The sequence below is a fragment of the Pavona decussata genome, unplaced genomic scaffold (genome assembly GCF_977016875.1).
Source record: "Pavona decussata unplaced genomic scaffold, jaPavDecu1.1 SCAFFOLD_59, whole genome shotgun sequence".
Taxonomy (NCBI): Eukaryota; Metazoa; Cnidaria; class Anthozoa; order Scleractinia; family Agariciidae; genus Pavona; species Pavona decussata.
Genome location: NW_028145481.1, coordinates 1,231,882 through 1,250,633, shown reverse-complemented (window position 1 = coordinate 1,250,633; position 18,752 = coordinate 1,231,882). Strand labels below are relative to the sequence as shown.

The following is an 18,752-nucleotide window of genomic DNA, read 5'->3' as shown; positions in this document are numbered from 1 at the left end:
AATTGTGCAACATATTGGTACAATTTGCTAGCCACGAAAGGCTTTTATCCTAACCATACTCAATAGAGAGCATTCATTTTCATAAATTGTTGTCTGGGGTCGAAACAACAATGCCTGACCTACCACCCCTAAGGCGTAACGTTCCATTAAGTGTATTTTACCGTTCGGTAAAATCCTTACTATTACAAGGTTTTTAACAAATTAACAGATTGCAAGACATGGTGCGATCTCCTTATCCTGAATATCTCGCGACTTTAGGCGGCTCAGCCTTCATTCAAGGTTTGCAATGGGTTTTTTGTTCATGGAAACCACAAACATGTAACCTCTCTGTCTCATGTAAATATTATGAACATAAAGGCTTTATACCGCTTTGTATCAACGAAAACGAAGTATCCCAGACAAATCTAATTATTCACCCAAGTCAGCTAAAACCCAGGACGCTAAGAAGAGACACTTTTAATCAACGTTAAAAATAGAAGAACACTCAACGTCTACAATTCTATTCTAGAGTAAACACTGAAAATTCCTACCCCATCCTAGACCTATTTCTGAATTTTAAATGTCATTTACCGGGAAACTTTCTCAGACAAAATTCTTCAAGCAACTGATTAGTTTAACAGAAAATGATACCCTATTCTAGGCCAAAATTCTCTGATTTCTATACCCTATTCGAGAGTAAACTCTCTGAAAAACCCCCGCCCTCGGGATACAACCTCTCACCAGTTTGGAGAAGCCTCGTTTCCAGAGGCGAGGTTACTAAGTGATCAGAGTTACTCAGAGCAGGGTTGCTCAAAAGCTGATTAACGCTAATCTACGATTAAAAGTGAATCAAGGTTTTCATCTCGCTGTTTAAACTAATTTCAAGCTAAAGGTAAAGAAAAGTCGAAGTCAAAACTGAGGGTCAACAATCTTTTGAAAGCATCTTTAGTGATAGTAATTAAACTTGAAATCAAAGTTCACATAAATCCAGGATTTAGCTTTATCAGCTTTTGAACAACTGGGCCCAGAAGTCTAATTGAAAGCTTTATGTCATGACAGCAAGCAAATCCAGTGAATAGAAGTTTATAAGACTTCTTTAATTAGATTTTTTTCTTGGATGGATTAGTATATTAATCTATCAACAAATTAAAACTGAACTCTGTACTACACACTAAAAAAGACTTCATAAACCCCATTTTTATTTCCATTTTTTCATATTACAAATGCATAACATGCTGTCCCACACAATCAATAATTATTGCTGGGCTAAATATACAAATGAATTACTCTCAAGTTTTAAGCAAATAAAAATTATAAAATAATCTGGAGTATAATCATTTAAGACCAACCATTTGAAAATAAATAAGTGCATTGTATGGAATGGTCATTGGTGGAGTGTAAGCTTCAACCTCTGACAGGAGTACGTGTCAAAAGTTGACCTTGATTGTATTTTAAAAAGGTAAATACATTACAGTTATGTACAATAATTCAACCCATTTTATATGTTATTCCAAAACTGTAAATTAATCTCTTTGATAGACTATTAAAACCATCCCTGATAATACTTAACACCAATAAATTACAAAATTATCAGATGTACAGATCTACCATAGCTCCCCTGTTAAAACCCCAGGGTGTACTCCTTGGATTTTTTGGTGTGTGGCTCAGTTCTTCAAACTCTGACCCAATTTCATTCCAAAATATGTAAATTTCCAGCGACCTTTCTCGGACCTGGCACCAGATTCACAAAGCTTTGCCATGTTTAAACGTATCCTGAGTATCGCCGAGAAACAATACTTTAGATACATCTGAGTTTTTGACAATTTTTCTTTCCCTTGCCAGTAAACATAAGGTAGATTCAGCCTTGTCTAACCTCATGCATTGTGTTCTGACTATTTTTATCATATTTTTTTGAGAGGGTTATTGTCTCAGTTTGTATGATTTCATATTCAAGGGTGCGCTTATTTGAAGTTGGAGGAAGGGGGGGCACTTGATCAAGGGTGAGTGGGGGTTACCCCCTATATGAGCTTTAAAGGTATGTGTAGTTTTTGTAGAGCCGTTTTGGTCTAAAATAGCGTATAGATTGTAACCATTTTGATCTGAAAATGGTTATGGGTTTTACAGAAATAGGATGGATTCTAGAAAACGGGGGCATAAAGCCCTCCTAAGTTACTGTAAAACCAGTTTATACTTTATCGTTGTTAAAAAGGTACATGTAAAAAGGAAATTCGGATTAGGTGTCCAAGGGCGCTTGTCCAAGGAATAAATAATACTGTGTTTATGCACAACCAACATTCATCTTGTCTATGAAATAATAATATACTTGCTCAAACCAGCACATACTTGATATTTACATTATATCAGGGCCCTGATATTATATTAAGCATTATTTTTACAGTCACATCAGTTAGTTTATATAATAAATATATAATTATTATATAATTATCATTTACATTATATTATATTAAAAATTTGCAATCATATATTACCAGGCGTTACCAGTGTAAAGAGCTGCGATCCCACTATTGCATAAATCTTCCCTTGGCAAAGCATGCGTCATACAGTCATATGATTTCCAACTGATTATTATAAAAGGGGTGAATGGACAAATACTCAATTTGAGACTTACTGAGAAAATACCAGCATTCTTTTTAGTCTTGAAAAGAAACTGAAACACAAGCAAGCTTTATGAAAAAATTGAAACATATGCAAGACCCACAAAATTTGATTCATATATTACGAGATACTTTTTGAGAGACCATTCATCACCCTTATTATAATACATAATTTATATAAGTGACAAAGTAGCAAATAAATTACACAGCACTTTTAGTAATATACCAATAATATTATTTAACAACAGTTATTATGAGCGCAAATATGTCCCGTCTCAATATATCAAACAAAAGTTGAAGTTAACAAAAGCATTTGATGACAATTCAAATTTATAATAGAAAATAACTTAAAAAAACTGTTAACATTTGGCTCTATCCACCAACAAAATGTACCGCTAAGTCCACTACACAAGAGAAATAATAATCTTTAGTCATGAGTGTTATTTTATTTATAAATACCTGGATAAATACCTCTCCCATTTCACAGTCACCTTTATTAGTGGCAAAATATTTGCAACTCAGAAAAGGCGACAAGGGGACCATGTTATGATACTTTAGGCTGCACTATTCTACGTTAAAATGTATTTCATTAAACTAAAGTACTTTGAAACACAGAGTTAAATTCTTTTATCTATCACTAACACCAACATAGGGTTAAATGATATAAGAATAAATTACTGTTAAAATCCCTCTCAAATAAAACATTTATATTAGACAAGACATTTTAAAATCAATCGCACTTTTTACAGCTTTTCATTCTCAGGTTGTACTCCTCTTCAATATTAAAAGCTGACACTGCAATGCCCATCTGCCCAGCATAATAAGTTGTCATTATCAGAGCTCTTGCCCATGGGATGGGGAAACAGAATTTGTTCAAAGCAATGAAATTGTCTGAGATGTAGAACATGATGGCACCAAAGCAAGCACTCATCCTCGTCCAGCGGCACAATCCGTTCTCCTCAATTTGATTTTGGACACAGATGATTGCCCGCCATAGCATGCCAGTGATGACAATGCCATAGATGAGCACAGCAATCACAAGTTTGCCTTTTAATCCAGGGTAGCATACATAATACATGAAGAGACCAGGAAATAAGCACAACAGCAGCACTGGCAAATTTTTCAACTGAAATGGTTGGAAGCCAAAAGCTCTTATATACAGAACATGTGCGATGCCAAATGCAATCATCCCGTGGATAAAATACATGTGTTTCCAGACGAGGAAGATATCGCCAATGCCTGAGAAAATAAGGCCCAGGAGAATACGTCGGCTGTAGTTATGCTCTTTCTCCAAAGTTATGCCCTGAAGGCTGACAAATCCACACAGACAAAGTATTGGAAGAATTTTAAGGATGGCAGCAAAGACAGTTGGTTTCTCAGTTTCTGGAAGCCATGCCACAAAGTATACACACACAGTCTTCAGAAATGGCACAAGTTTAGGACCAACACTTTTAACCTTTTAAAAAGAAAGAACAACATTTCAACAAATAAGGAATTGCAACTCATGAATCAATTTAAAAACATAACCCAGACTATAAATTTTTTCTTCATATATCAAGATGAATTTTGAGGACAAAAAACACCAACAAAAACACAGGGAGGCAAAATAAAGAGAGCTATTTTCCAGTACACTGACCCCGACACAAAGTATTTGACAAGTTCAACAAGTATTTAATACTTGTTATCCTTGAGTGACCTTCAGTCCCACCCCCTTCATACCCCCAACCAAGCCCACATTTTCACCCACGCACCGCATAATGAATTGCAAAATTAACACAGGGTTTGAAATACGATTGGAGTTCAGCTTGAACGTTTAATTTAAGATTTCATTGAATTTTACCATGAAAAAGTTCCGTGTTAGCCCCGACGTCATCCGTCAAGACTGGCGAAAATCAAAAACGTTTTTCTCATAGAGAACAGTAACGTCCACGAGTCGGTACTTATAATGTAATTGAAACGACCAAAGCAATCTTCTAAACCTTAAAAAAGAAACGGAATTGAATCTTCCCCATTTTCATTGAAAAGCAGTTTACAATCAATAACAAAGATCTTTAATTCTGATCACGAACAAAGCTTCATTTTAAAAGTGTTCATCGGAAATTCCGCAATCGTTCAATTGCGTCTTGGCCGGAGCTGAGATGCACGCAGAATCGTAAAATCTTTCGATATTTCTTATTCTAACATGTCCTTTCACATACTAGAAACGCAACTCACAAAGTAAAAAAGAAACGGGTTGTAAATAAAATGTTTCGGAGGGTCAAAGTACACAATAGCATTCAGTATTTTCGCTTACCTATATAAGTCTTAAGCTATAAAGTAGGCCTATATGAAATTGAAAAACCGAATAACAAAACAACGGAGGTATCTCATTCGGCTGGTTTAACCGAATACCTGGAACAACTTTCTTTTTCTCAAAGTGACAACACAATAACCACAAAGGAAAAAATGTAAACACGGCCATGCTTTGTGGCGTACTTGAGAGCAATATCGCGCGAAAAATCTTCATCAGTTCACGAAAAACAACTTTGGATTTCGCATTTCTACAGATTGTTTACTTACCACTTCAGACCTGTCTAATCTGTATTGTAAAACATACGAATCCACTCGATCAGCGCAGTTTCTTTCGGTTTTTATCATCGTCGCGAATTCAAATCGTCAACCTGTAAACACAACAAGCTTCTGCGGTACGTCACGACTTGTGTGTTTTTTATTGCGCGAACAAGTGCACGTGACTATACAAGCCCACGTTCTCTGACGTCATATGTGTCATCATCAACAATTATGTTTTACGAAACAAAGCCACAACTTAATTTTTTGTATTAAAATACAAAAAGATATTGAAATATCCAGCGAGAATCAGGGCTATTATTATTGATAGATCTTGTGACCATCACAAGCAACTGGTTCATCCAAGGGACAAGAAAAGACTGGAGAAATGGCGATTAAAAAGTGAAAGTATATACTAAGATTGCAAAATAGTGAGGAATAGTGAAGAAAGCATCCGTCGTATTTTGAACTTCACATTTCCCTGTATTTTTTTCCCGCGAACGATTTTTACTATACAGACAAATGTATGGAAAGTTCAAAACACGACTGGACGCTTTCTGGCACAGCTATATCCCTCCAATCTGTTTTCTTAAAATCCTTTTCCTAGTGCCAAAAGTTTCCAATGCATGAACAGAAGCGATGAAAATTATTTGACATCGGATTTCCATACAACTTGGCACCGGATATTTCAAGGAGTGTTTGCCTACTCGTCAAAAAGGCGTCGAAAAAAGATATGGCCTATTCATTCTGATCATGATCGACTGTGGGAAGCAATTTCTTGTTGCTAGGAATTCTGAACGGTTTAGAAGCATTCAGCTTTAGTTGAGTCACACACGTGCCGGCCAAAACCAGCCGTGATTTCGCACACGATCGCGTTCGGGTTCTGCCTTCCCAAGAACGGACTTTTTTGTCCCTTGTTGTTCTCATTGAAGAAGCCTCGGAAAGTGAAGAGGCAACACAAGCGCCAGTCAAATCTCACTGGAAAGATACGGAAAAGACATTAAAAGGTCCAAAACTACCGCGTTTTGAAAACCGGCTGGTATCCAATCTGTCTTTGACGCATTGGGTTTCTATTTACTCATCCGAGTCGGATTTTTTTTTTCTTTTAGTGAGCCTGCGATATTTGGTCAGTTGATAAACCACGGAAACAAAATGGCGGTCGAAATTGAACGAAAAGACAACCATATTGACTCAACGCTTTCAGATTTGGAGGAGGGCATGGAGAGCAAAGGTTAGCCTTGAGAGATGGATAATTTGCTAGTTTTTATTTTCGTTTTATATTCGTACCAACTATTTATTTCCTGTGAAAGATACAGGCAATCTAACACTTGGCCTATGTGATTTCTTGTTAAGCAAAGTTTAAGTTTCCACGTGCGCGCATTAAGCTTACTTTAGGACTTATAATTAATAGAACACAGTAAGTTGTTAATTCATCATTTCAAGTTTTTTAGTTTAAAGACATAATAATAAATTTAGATATCATAGTTACTCTTGACGTCTGTTACCAATCAGGTTTTCGCCCCCAAGAGCTTTAATACAGAGAAACGAAAACTACTTTGAGAGAAACGTAACAACCATTACTACGGAATTTAGGATTCACTTATGATCTGCGAATTAATGCTGTTGCATCAGTTGGCACTCACATTTAAAGTAAAGCAGTTTCAAAAGTTGAATTCATGGACAGTTTGCATTAAGCTTTGAATTTCATTGCAAAATTTGATTTTGACACCTTGTTGTCCTGACTATATACCTGGCTTTTATTTTGATATTTTCTTTCTCTTTCTCTATTTCTTTACTATTCCCATCAATGTACATACTGTATGTCATGTACATAACTTTAGAACCCAAGGTTGCCATGAGTGTCCTTTAGCTCAGTGATCAGAGCATACACATGCAAGCAGTCAGTGTCCAAGAGCATGGGTTTGATTGAATTTCATCAGTCTCGCCGTTTTTTTTTTTTTTTTTTTTGTGATCCTGATTGTGACAATACTGTTATTTCCCTCAATTGTAGCCTGTTAAGCATGCATTTCTGTTGGGGTTTTGTGCATTTTTTTGCTTTTTGAGTGGCAAGAGCGAAAGAAATGGAGCAGGGGGAAGGGAGAGGTGAGAATTAAGGTTTCCTCTTTGCCTCTCCCCTCCCCCCTTCCTCAGTTTTTTGGTTCTCGTCAACAATTTCCGCATGTTCAAACAGCAAAAAATTCACAAAACCTCACAAAAATGCTTGCTAAGCAGGCTAACATCATTGTACCCTACCTCTATCCCCTATCCTACATACCCCATTGGACAGGATTGTGACCCAGTGAATCTGCTTGCACTTCTTTATTGGACAAAACAAGAAGCCTTGAGTACTTGAGAGGAGCCCCCAGGTGGCAGGCAGACCAGACAGTTTCAACAAATGAGTGAACAAGTTAACTAAATTACAACAGCATGTCACATAAACCTCGTGGGAGTTGGCATATGGTCCTACGACCTAATTTAATTATTCCTAAGGAACGTCAACCATTATAATTGATTGAAAATTATTTTAATCCAGATAACAATGAAGGAACTAATGGAGGCTGGGCTGATGCTATGGCAAAAATCCTTCAAAAGCAACTTCCAGAGGACAAGGTACTGTGTCACAGTCATGGAGGTCTTCTTGTTAACAGATTGGAAAGCAAAGATAGTACTATTCACAGATTTACTGGCAAATATTTTGACTTGTACAACTAGTTTTTACAGGGCCAGAGATGGGGTGAAAAATATAACAGTTCCTAGAGTTCCATCAGAGTTTTTTTCTAGTATGTTGAGTGGTCCTTGCCATTTACATTAACTGCACTGTTTTGTAAATTTCAAACCTCAAAACCCAGATAGTCAATGATTCAAAAGATGGCTAAAAAAGGGTTATGTTTAGGTTGTCTCAAAATTGGTTTTAGCATCTCTAATAAAGGAAGAAAATTTTTTGTTTGGCCCTTATTTCATGAATTTGCCATTTGGGGCTCAGCTAAAACTCAGTTGACTTATAACAAGTTCTTGGTGTAAACTCACGCTCAAACAGCAGTTTTTAACTGGTGGATTGTGATCCTTTCTACAAGTTCCTGCCAGCTGTTTTTCATGGGTCAGTAGCTTTGACATCGTATGATAAAATGAAATGACCCATTTTTAATCCCATATGTTATTGAAATTGTAGTAAAAGCTACCTATTTAAGAGAAATTTCCTCTCTGAGAAATTAAAGTGAGTGCAGAGTTATCACTGCCTTTTTCTTGTAGCCTCCTGTTTTAGTGAAGTATAAGAAGATCGAAAAGCGGAAAGCTGAGGAAAAGGAAGAAAAAGTCTCAAAGAAGGTAAAAATGGATTTTGCTGGTGATCAGTGACATTTTAAAGGACCCATAACGATTTTTTTTTTATTCTCTCATTCGAATGTACACATCAAGCAATGATGTTCCCCGAAAAAAATTTTTAATTCTGATGAAACACAAATTTTTGACGATTTTTTAAAGTCTTTGAAAATCCCATTTTTTGGCAGTTGACCTGTTCTGCTGATAAGAATGCCAACAGGGTCATAATAAGCCCACATGATTTGTCTTTGACGTAGACTCAGGAACCCTTGTTGTGAATGCATCTCACTGAATCTCAACATTTAGAGCGAAGCGAGCAAAACAAAGACAGAAATTTAGCTTACTTCAGTAGTAAAACCTCTACTTTTGGGCTCTATCCGTGGCACTGACTAGAAAGGCCGGCAGACATCATGTGACGTAGATTCAGGAACCAGCACTAGAGTGTTGCAAACAAAGTGAAAGGAAAATAGTGAGCATTGGTGTCTTGCTGTCCATCTTCGTGTTATATCTGCAATGTCATTGGTTGAAGAGACCTTGTCTGACACAGAAAGTGAGCAACTGAACAGCTACGACGAAGTTGAAGTCACATGTTCCTCAATTACGTCACAGCTCCAAGAAGAACCGAGAGAAGACTAAGGGAACTGGTCATAACAAGTTTGTTCGAAGAATACACACCTTGTCTGGGGTAGGGGTTATTGAAGACACCACCTATCTCGTGAACATTACTGACAAAATTTTATTGGCTTTAAAATTTGACTTGACACAGAAATATTCAGCTAGCAAGAGTCAGCATTGCTAGATAAACAAGAAAAGTGAGGTTTGAATCTCTGTCATTTTTTATTGCTGGATAGAGGGTGGCTATGCAATAAAGACACCATCTTTTGAGGTAGAGGAAGGGGGATGCAGGCAGAGGCCACCATCTGTTTTGGGGTTTGCTGGGTCCTGCTTGAGTATAGTAGTTTTGACCACTTCCCTAAGTCAAGTGATGAGCCAAAATGGCGGCAAATTTGAATGTTTTCTAATTTCATTCTGAAATCGCATTTTGGGCAAATCGCAATTTTTTTTTTCACGAAACCTCTTTGATAGATGTGTAGATTCAGATGAGAAAGTAAGAAAAGTTACATTATGGGCACTTAAACCTTTTTTTTTTGTAGTTGTTGTTTTTGTTTTTTCATTTATGAGTTGCCCACCATATATATTTTTAAAATTCTGTAATCTTATTGTAGCTGAGAAGTGAAGAACGTCATGCCATGCTTGAAAAAGACAGAGTAAAACCTGACGGTTCAACGATGGATTATGAAAAGAATTTAGCAAGAATAGCCACACGAGGAGGTAAATGTCAGGACTTCCCTTGAACAGGGCACCATAATTTAAATCAACAATGTAGTCTGGGAAACAGTAATTTAATTGCTTGAATAATTTACTTATATGCCAAGACAATATGTAAATTAAGTTGTCTTTTTTTAAAAGAATTCTTGCTTTATTAACCACCAGAAGATTTGTTGTACCACAAGTTAACCCTTCTGTTTTTTTTTTTTCTTTCTAATTTTTGTGCTCTAATTTCAGTTGTAAAGCTGTTTAATGCAGTCAGTAGACACCAAAAAGAAATGGAAAGTAAACTGACTTCAGCTCCTACAGAGGCCAAAAAATCAAAAGGTATGAAAATCAGTTTACTAGCCAGGTGCAAAGGCTCTTGTTTTCTTTTTGGTGTTTTTTTTTTTCGGGGAGGGGGGGGGGGGGGGCTGGCTGTACCGAGAGAGCGACAGGTCCATGACAAACATGTTTGGGTGTTTGTTGATACAAGCAAGATTTTGTCGTCCTAAATTATTTGTAGCATGTATAATATTGAGTTTTTTTAGGACTAACCCAGTTTTTCCCACTTTGTTTCTATGGCTCTCTAAAAGTTCAATATTATTGTGGATAAAAAAAAGTATTCATAATATGGCTATGACCAGTGATCTATTTTATGTGTAAGGCAGGCAGGGGGTAGGGGGTGGAGTGTAATTTTCATTCATTGATAGTTGGGTAGTAGCTTTAATTGCATCCCCTATTATTTCGTTCTTGTCAAGACAGAATTCTTACTGAAACACCCGCCTGCATGTAAATGACTTGTAGACATTTTCAATTTATGCATCTCTCTCTCTGTAGTTGTTGAATCGATGTCCAAATCTGCTTTCCTTGATATGCTGAAAAGCAGCTCAGACAAGCCAACGACCCAGAAGGAACAAGGTGTCAAGGCAAGTAGACATACACCCAGACTGCTATGAGAATGTAGTGGTTATTCTAAATAGCATAAATCAGAAAGAAAAAACAATGGCGCAGCTGTAAATTGTATGAGGTGGCCCTTTAGTAGGGCGCTTTCACAAACCTTGATCGTTCTGTGCTTCTGTGCTATTATGGTGGTTTTCGATTGAGTATCGAAAGTAATTTCGCGTTTGCTTTGGTTTTGCATTACGACGCTCTGTGATTGGTTAACAAAACTTGCGCCACTTTCTCTCGCCAATGAGAAGCAAAACCAAAAACCAATCGTGTTTTCGCCGCACGCGTTTCCCGCGCTTGGCGCCAGTTACATGTATTTGTTTCGAATTCTGATTGGTTCGTTGTGTTGTTTACATCTGTTGCGATCTGCCATGGAAATTTTGGTTTTGGTTTTACGACACTCAGTTGGAAACTGGTCTAAAATTTACTCTAAGTGTAATGTGAACAAGAATACAGAGAACACTTTCAGACCATATATTATAGCTATTATACACCAGCATATGCGCAATTTAGAAGTTTCAGATGGTCTTCACATTGGGCTTACTAGTTTTATTGTAAGGACTGGGTCACACGGGGATAGAAGCGGAATCTGAAGCGTAAGGAATCTTCTGTTCCAGTGTGAATAAAAAGAACGAAAACGGGATCGTAATCGTAAGCTCGACGGAATCGGAATCGCAGGGATCAGAACGTTTCCTTTTTCTTCTGATTCCGTCGTTTGCGATCAAATGTGAAGTGGTTGATCGGAATCGGAAGCGAAGTAGAAGAATCAATCAGTCACATAGTTAATTCCCAATCCCTTTACGCGAGATTTAGAATAGAAAACATGGCGGCCTTCTGCCATTTTAAACTTCGTTTAAAGGCGGTGAAAGTTGTTATGTTGTTTCAGACCGAAGCGCCTATTCATTGAAGGCTGCAAATTCTACGTTTTTAAACCTTGCGTTTTCTTGTGATTTCAGACAAATGACCTCGGTGCAACAGCAGACGCGTCTTCAACGTGGAATATTTTACGGGATGATTTTATGATGGGTGCGAAGATGAAAGATTGGAACAGAGAGGAAGAAGGACAAGCAAAAAGGAAAGATAAAAAATTTACCAACATTACGGATCATGAACTGGAAAATAATAACGCAGATTTCTATGATGAGTCAGATGATGAAGACACTGACGATTCGGATTCGAGCTCAGAAGATGAGTAGATTTCGTGAGGCTTTTTCTTTTCGATCGAAAGCTGGTATTATACGGGACAGTTTTTAACAACAGTTGTCAGCGCTCTTCGTAAGAAGGTAATAATTTTTGGCTTAGGGCAAGCGGACAACTTTTAGCGAAGCAATTTGTTGCGGCAACGCGATAAAGGTTTTGGGTTGTCTTCAAAATTTGGAACATGTTGCGTTAAAGATGTGTCCGCGCACTGTGTCGCATTAGAAATTGTCGTTAAGAATTGTGTCGTGTTACATCACCTTAAAAAACCGGTAACGAAATTGAAAATTTCCCCACATGATGAATGTCACATGCTTTCGGTGAAAAAAAAAAAATAGGAAAACCGCACAAAGAATTATTAAACCTTTGACTTATTTTGTGGATCTCATCGCAAAGTTTCAATTCCATCTCATTTCCCTCCTGAAATGCCCTGGTTTCTTGGTTGAATGGTACTTACTTTCCGCGGCAAACTTTTTCCGCCAAGAAACATGCAGGGAAAATTCCTGCACCGCGGGAACCCTCGAAAGTTGTGTGGAACCCACCATTGCTTTGACTTCAAATTACCGCCAAGTATTTTAGTCTGTTTGGTTTTTACGTTTTCTAGTGATTAGTTTAAGAACCCTCGTTTCATGGACACTTTCCGGTTAAGCCAAATTCTTCGGTTTGATTTTCCGGAAACTTTCGGTGTCAAATATGAAAGGGTTTTTTTTTTCTATGAAGAGCCTAGTTTTGAGTTCTAACTTTTTAGTCTTACTGGTAGATCAAAATACTCGTGTGATAGCGCAAGAAGCTAGCAAAATGAATGTTGCTCTGTTATGCTTAGTGATATTGCAGACAATTTTGACGAAGAAATTTAAACTGGATACAGTAGCGGAAAGGGATGTAATTTTGACTTTTCATGGCAGCTGGCAACGTGTTGCTGTTTTGTCAAGGGAATTTAAACAGAGAGAAAAATCACATTGAGTGTACTTCCGACGAAAGTTTTGTACAAATGAAACGTTAATTTTGATTGGAACGGAAAAAAGTGGCCCTTCCTCCGAAGGTCTTTTCCAAGTATATCATGCACGTGCTGTAACAAATTTGATCAAATACGTTTTTTCTTTCAGCCAATCAGAGGTTAAAAACTGTCATTCACGTGACTTGCCTCGAGGAGGTTTTCCCGCGCTTTTCAACCTGTTGCATATTTGATGCATATCAAACTCAGTGTTAACAAAAACTTATATCAAGTTCCGGTGATCACGCCCCCACCAATGTCTGACTCAAGAACACCTAAGATTTGAAACATTTCTCAAGATTACTCAAAAACATTTCAACGGCGATCAGTTGTACCAACGAATTAAAGAAAATTAATATTAAAGCTATTGTATAACAGGTTTTGAAATGCCAAAATCTTAAAATTTAAGGGGTCAAAATCCAAGTTTACAAATCAAGTTTGCGCAATATTTAAAGACGATGAAAGGTCATTTTACGCCAGTGTGAAAACAATGGGTCCGTACTCCTCTACGCATGCTCGGATCTCGATTGTACCGACAAATTCGGATGGATCGAAAAATTTCCTTTATTTTGGTATATAATTCGGCTTGTTTTCGACTATTTTGGGTGGGTCAAATTGCCGTTAAAGTTGGAGGACTTCTGCTGTTCCTATTATTTTCGTTCTGCGGATCTGTGAATGCTGTGGGAGATGGATCGGACGATCAAAATAATGGATTTGCGGGCCATCCGCCACCTTTCTATACATGCAGTATCATCAAGTAAGCTATTCATAAGAACTTAAATAAATCAACTGTCTCGATTTTTTTCGGACACGAAATAATGAATTAAATTTTCATTGCTAATAATCTCGCATATTTCTTATCCCGGTCGTTTTTATCCAACTTCCAGCTATCTTCTCTACACAATTGCCAAAATTGAATGAAGAGGGTAGTGGCGAGTCTGCCTTCGCTGCAATCGTGGAGAAAATCTTTCAAGAAACTGGCATTCGCAGTTTTTGTTGTGAACAACCGAGTCATAAATGCCTTTCGAAAAAAGGTTAGGTCTTTGTGTGCCGAGCTCAAAAAGAAGTCAAGAAGAAAAGTGTAGGTTTCGGTGTCAAAAGGATCATAAACAAATGGCGTGACCAAACTTTAATATGAAGTGAAGATATTTTACTACGAACTTGACAAATACGTTATTGAAAAGGAAAATTAGGATTTACGGGGGAAGAAACGAACACGAAGTTCCATCCGCTGGAAAAGATTGTTGTCTTCGATCAGATTCACATGCCTGCCACTCGTCGTAGCGTTCACTGTCGCCAACGCAATTTCGCTTCCCGACCTTGTCCACAGGATATAGTATTAGTTTACGGTCGGTTGTTTTCACTCTTGTCTTTTTTCGGTAAAGCTGTGATGAACAGACTTATTCCGCGTATTTTTTTGGTGCTATGATCTCCCTCTTAACTCCCCTTGTCGCCATCGCTGCCATGTTATTTGTTTTCATCTAACCTCTTGCGCTTACGCAATACCGAAAAATTTTGGCCGCGCCAGACTGGACGCAAATTTAAGCAAATGTTCACGTTCGTGGGAGATAATTTTGATATGTTGGCTCGCTGCGCAAATTACGCGTTCTGATTGGTCGCACTCATGTGTGGTGCCACTTGTATTTATAGTGCCACTGGACTGCGTCAATAAGAGCAAAACTTTCATGTATGCTACACAAAACAAAGCCGCATCGTTCTGAAAATAAACGTAATACATAACTCACCATCTTTTTTGGTAAAAGTTTTGAATGGATCATACCCCTCTCTGGGATCGTATGTCGATGTACCAGTGAGCGTTTCTTTGACTGCGACCAATTAAAACTGTCTTTATGTTGGTGTAAAGATTCAAATTGCGTCGGGCGCTCACTGCCATAAACAACCTTGATATGTAAAAAGTTGACGTGCCTCGCGGCCATACGTTGTTGCTGAGTCACTCTTTGTCTGTTTTCACGGGTATGTCTTTAACATTTCTCGTGAAAATTTATTTCCCATTTGCGCAGCCGCCTCAAACATTACAGTTTCTCGTAAACAACGTCGTTTCATACCAGTTAGCACGTCTCCGTAAGAAATAACAGTATTTTTCTAAATCATAAAAATATAGTCTGACGCAAGCTCAAGGCTTGAAAAAAATCCTTAATTTGTGGTAATTTGATTCACACGATCTGGTTTGTGTTAAACACGACAGTCATTAATTTCTCGCCTAAACAAAAGAAATCCAATTTACTTGGTGCTTATAATCTTCTCAAAGGTGTGATTTGAGTACGACTTAGCACAGCTCTTTGAGATCTCTTACGTACATGCGAGAGAGAAGACTTTTAACTATAAACAATAATAATTTTCCTCGTGGCGGGCACAGAAGTGGAGGTTTAAAAATTGTAAGCGAAATATCCCGCACGTTCAAAGCGTTGGCAACAGTAACCGGAGAGCTGTTAAAAGGCGCTAATATTTTCAAGGCATCTCCGGGGAAAATGTTAATTGGCTCCTAAGCAAACTATTTGTCACTTGTTGTCTGTGAAAAACATTAACAGCACAATAGAGGAAGGAGATCGGCTTGTCAATATATTTGTTCTGAGAAGTTGTAAATTTTCCTTGTACCAACATGGGTTATTTTCTTTTCAATACCAATAAGTTGCTAAGGGAGAAAGTACGTTGTTCACATAAGTGATCGCTGATTTGGCGACTTTTAAATGCCGCGGAAGATTGCGAGCGATACGACAGACGTAAACTCGAAACCTCGAGGTATCAAATGATGTTAGACGGACAAATGACACTTTAGCTAGCGTGGAAGCACTAAACGAAACAATAAATGTGTCATTTACAGAACAAAGGAAAGCGGCCGAATTCTAGTTGGATTTCGATTAACGAAACATAATAATTGACAGTCGAACTAATGGACAGGAAATAAGAGCATATAGAGATCGCTGATCATAGAATATCGTATTAGTCGATTTCCTGAGCCGAGGAGTAAACTTGTGGAAAATCGTGCTTTGGTTCTACGACTTCTGCCATCGTAAACAACAACGGAAGCCAACAGAGAACGACGAAAAGCCGGCGTTATGGGTAAGTATACAGTGAAGTGCTGGTGGTGTTGTTTGGAATATTTCATCTTAGTACGTAGTGATGTGCTATCAGATTTGGCGTGGAGAGCACGTAAACATGGCACTCATGGCACCAATGACGGGAAGTCTAGAGAGATTTATATCTAGCAATGGATGTTGGATTGCTCTGTATCTGTTTTGCCCGGCTTCGACACTTCAAAGCGATATGTTCCCTGTCTAGAGTCGAGAAACATCATCGCGTTGGCGATTGCTCTTTCAAGGCTTTCGTCTTGTATTTCTGGTCCGTTTCGGCCCTACCGCGTGAAATTGTTTGAGGGAAGGCTGCTCAGGGACTAAATATTTTCCGCTCCTGTTTCTATAAACATGCATTAAGCGTGGTACGATAAAGTTGCTTGTTTAAGATTAAAATTATTTTGCTTTATTTTGCTTCAAATGTGGGTTCTTATACATCTGTGTTTTGTGGTCACATAACGATTGCTCGATTTGTGGCGCCTTCCGCCATTGACACAAATTGGGGTCCTTCAGTTTACAAAACTCCCCGAGTTTTGTCAGCCCCGAGGAGCTAAATCCCTTCTTTTACGCGTCTTACATTTATCTATCACGGCAATCTCTTTTATTATTCTCAGCCACGGAAAAGTTTGATTTTCTCAAAGAACCCGCGAACAAGCGCTTATGTGGTGGTTGTGGATGTCCGATCAATGATCGCTTTCTCCTCAAAGCGCTTGATCGCTACTGGCACGAAGATTGTTTAAAGTGTGGCTGCTGTGAATGCCGTCTCGGTGAGGTTGGCTCTACCTTGTACACAAAGGCAAATCTAATCCTTTGCAGAAGGGATTATTTGAGGTGAATGTTGTTAAATGTACTTTTGCAGTCGACTGTTTGTTCTAGTGATTTGCGATACTAAATTAGGTCTTTTTCTTCATCGCGGCTTGAGTTATTTAGTCTTCATTTTATTTGCTTAGCGATGACAGATTCGAAGAAAGTTCTAGTAAAGGTCCCATTTAATTACGTTCACGTGCAAATAAAAGTTTCTTTTTTTGGACACGTTTAATAAGATTGGAAAATTGCCCCTTTCTCCGTTAATAAATTGAAAACACTCCCTTTTAACTCATCACGCTAAAGTGCAGTTTTTACACATTAACACACTTCACTTGGCCTTACTGTCAAGAAATTTAATCTCACGCTTTAGCACTTCCTTCCACCATGTCAAATCTTTAAAATATTGCCAAAGCTTTTAAGCGCGAAACCTTAAATTGCCCATCAATTTTACAGGTAGCTCCATTAAGGTCGCTTTTCGGTAATGGCAGCTTTGATAGCTACAACCGACTCTTGTATAGTTTTATTATTAATTATTGAATGGATCTCAGGACAAAGCTTTACGGCCAGCTGCAAGAAAGGTCTCAAAATTTTCTTTCTTCCAAAGAATCGAACCACAAGTCGTGTTAACTTGGTAAGTGGAATAACACAAGAAATTAAATAACGGAACTGTAGACAGAACCCAGTGAAGCTGACTAGCAGTATTTTCCTTTGATGCTGTTAGTTTATTTTTTTTTTGTCAGTTTTTTATTAAATTGTCAATGAATTTTTTTGAAAGGGAGGTGAAGAGTTTCTAATCAGCTTTGACCTCGCGCCCTCCGGATGTAATGATCTATCTACTTCGCGAGAATAAAGATGATTCACTGTCTATATTTTGTCGCTTTTAGGTTGTTCGGGACAAAAGGCTTCTGTACCGTTTGCTGCAAGACTATTCCAGCGTTTGAGATGGTGATGCGTGCACGAGAAAATGTCTATCATTTAGAGTGCTTTTCCTGTCAGAGGTGTCACCAGAGATTTTGCGTCGGGGACAAATTTTACTTGGTAAACAACAGAATCCTTTGCGTCGATGACTACGAAGAGATGATGGCTTATGGAAAACCAGATACCAAGAGATTTATTGTGTAAGCGATCATATGCAGAGTTTTCCCCACACTGAACACTGTGCAGTGCAATCTTCACGTGGACGTCATCGGGTCATCGTGGGTCATGCCTCTCTTGCCAAGCCCATCTTTGACGGGTTCATTTTTCGAATTTTATGCGGTTTTTTTTTTTTCTGTCCCCTCTAACTTTCCCCGGCACAACTCCATGTCTTATTATCACCAGCCTTGCAGTTAATAACTGTTTCGTATTTTCAATTTAGCTGTTATTTGTAACACGTATTGACTTCTCGTGAGGTCCGAGGGAGGCGGGTGAAGGGGAAGGGGAGGGGGTTTGAGGTAACTGCTTTGAGTTGGTTTTTTTGCGTGCGATTTTGATGGCGTCTGTATTATAGTGGTTTCCAAATTGCTTACACGGATTGTGTTCAATTTTAAGCATTCTTAATGCAATAACCGCCTTTCTGTTTTTCTCCCTCTTTTTTTTAACGCTGATCGTAAGTTCGCAGTTATACGCCAGACATTTTTGTTGCCTGATGTCATTATTAACTTGAATATTAAATCACGATAACCTTTACAAAAACCGCTGTCCCTCGAGAAAAATGTTTACTGCTGATTGATAGCGATACTTTTTCTCTAGAAGATCGCACAGCTACTGGCCAAGCCAGAAACGGTAACTAAAGGTCTAACTTATGAATCTGTGAAATCTTGATCATTCAGATGAGAACAACGGTAGCAGTATTTTTCAAAAGGTTTGAATGGGGCCGGGGGTCTTTAAATCCCAGTTATAAGTCAAATTTACAGCCATTTCTCAGCTATCGGATAACTTCATGACCTCCTGTTCTCAGGTGAC

The 18,752-nt window shown here is 38.1% G+C and overlaps 3 protein-coding genes across 3 annotated transcripts; 2 read left to right on the top strand and 1 right to left on the bottom strand.

Annotated features, from left to right (window-relative positions):
• Positions 1-3,015: 3,015 nt before the first annotated feature.
• Positions 3,016-5,311, bottom strand: LOC146479332 (lysoplasmalogenase TMEM86A-like). The gene is made up of 2 exons (XM_085110966.1): positions 5,154-5,311; positions 3,016-4,050 (listed from the first exon to the last, which is right to left on the bottom strand). Exons 1-2 carry the CDS (start codon positions 5,229-5,231, stop codon positions 3,325-3,327), a joined length of 804 nt encoding a protein of 267 aa, XP_084967092.1. The 5' UTR covers positions 5,232-5,311; the 3' UTR covers positions 3,016-3,324.
• Positions 5,312-5,627: 316 nt separating this feature from the next.
• On the top strand, positions 5,628-12,930 carry LOC146479331 (RRP15-like protein). The gene is made up of 7 exons (XM_085110967.1): positions 5,628-6,372; positions 7,675-7,751; positions 8,391-8,465; positions 9,686-9,791; positions 10,026-10,115; positions 10,608-10,696; positions 11,675-12,930. Exons 1-7 carry the CDS (start codon positions 6,294-6,296, stop codon positions 11,912-11,914), a joined length of 756 nt encoding a protein of 251 aa, XP_084967093.1. The 5' UTR covers positions 5,628-6,293; the 3' UTR covers positions 11,915-12,930.
• Positions 12,931-14,497: 1,567 nt separating this feature from the next.
• LOC146479330 (LIM domain only protein 3-like) lies at positions 14,498-18,562 on the top strand. Its single transcript, XM_085110964.1, has 3 exons — positions 14,498-15,990; positions 16,616-16,832; positions 17,693-18,562. Exons 1-3 carry the CDS (start codon positions 15,987-15,989, stop codon positions 17,928-17,930), a joined length of 459 nt encoding a protein of 152 aa, XP_084967090.1. The 5' UTR covers positions 14,498-15,986; the 3' UTR covers positions 17,931-18,562.
• The last annotated feature ends 190 nt before the right edge of the window (positions 18,563-18,752 follow it).

What these genes read in the sequence shown, in the direction of transcription:
- LOC146479331 (XM_085110967.1), top strand. Translation starts at nt 6,294, where the DNA reads ATGGCGGTCGAAATTGAACGAAAAGACAACCATATTGACTCAACGCTT. An exon ending in AGAGGCCAAAAAATCAAAAG is followed by an intron (nt 10,116 to 10,607) that starts GTATGAAAATCA and finishes CTCTCTCTGTAG; the next exon opens with TTGTTGAATCGATGTCCAAA. An exon ending in AGAAGGAACAAGGTGTCAAG is followed by an intron (nt 10,697 to 11,674) that starts GCAAGTAGACAT and finishes TTGTGATTTCAG; the next exon opens with ACAAATGACCTCGGTGCAAC.
- LOC146479332 (XM_085110966.1), bottom strand. Translation starts at nt 5,231, where the DNA reads ATGATAAAAACCGAAAGAAACTGCGCTGATCGAGTGGATTCGTATGTT. An exon ending in GATTAGACAGGTCTGAAGTG is followed by an intron (nt 4,051 to 5,153) that starts GTAAGTAAACAA and finishes TCTTTTTAAAAG; the next exon opens with GTTAAAAGTGTTGGTCCTAA.
- LOC146479330 (XM_085110964.1), top strand. An exon ending in TGCAGAAGGGATTATTTGAG is followed by an intron (nt 16,833 to 17,692) that starts GTGAATGTTGTT and finishes TGTCGCTTTTAG; the next exon opens with GTTGTTCGGGACAAAAGGCT.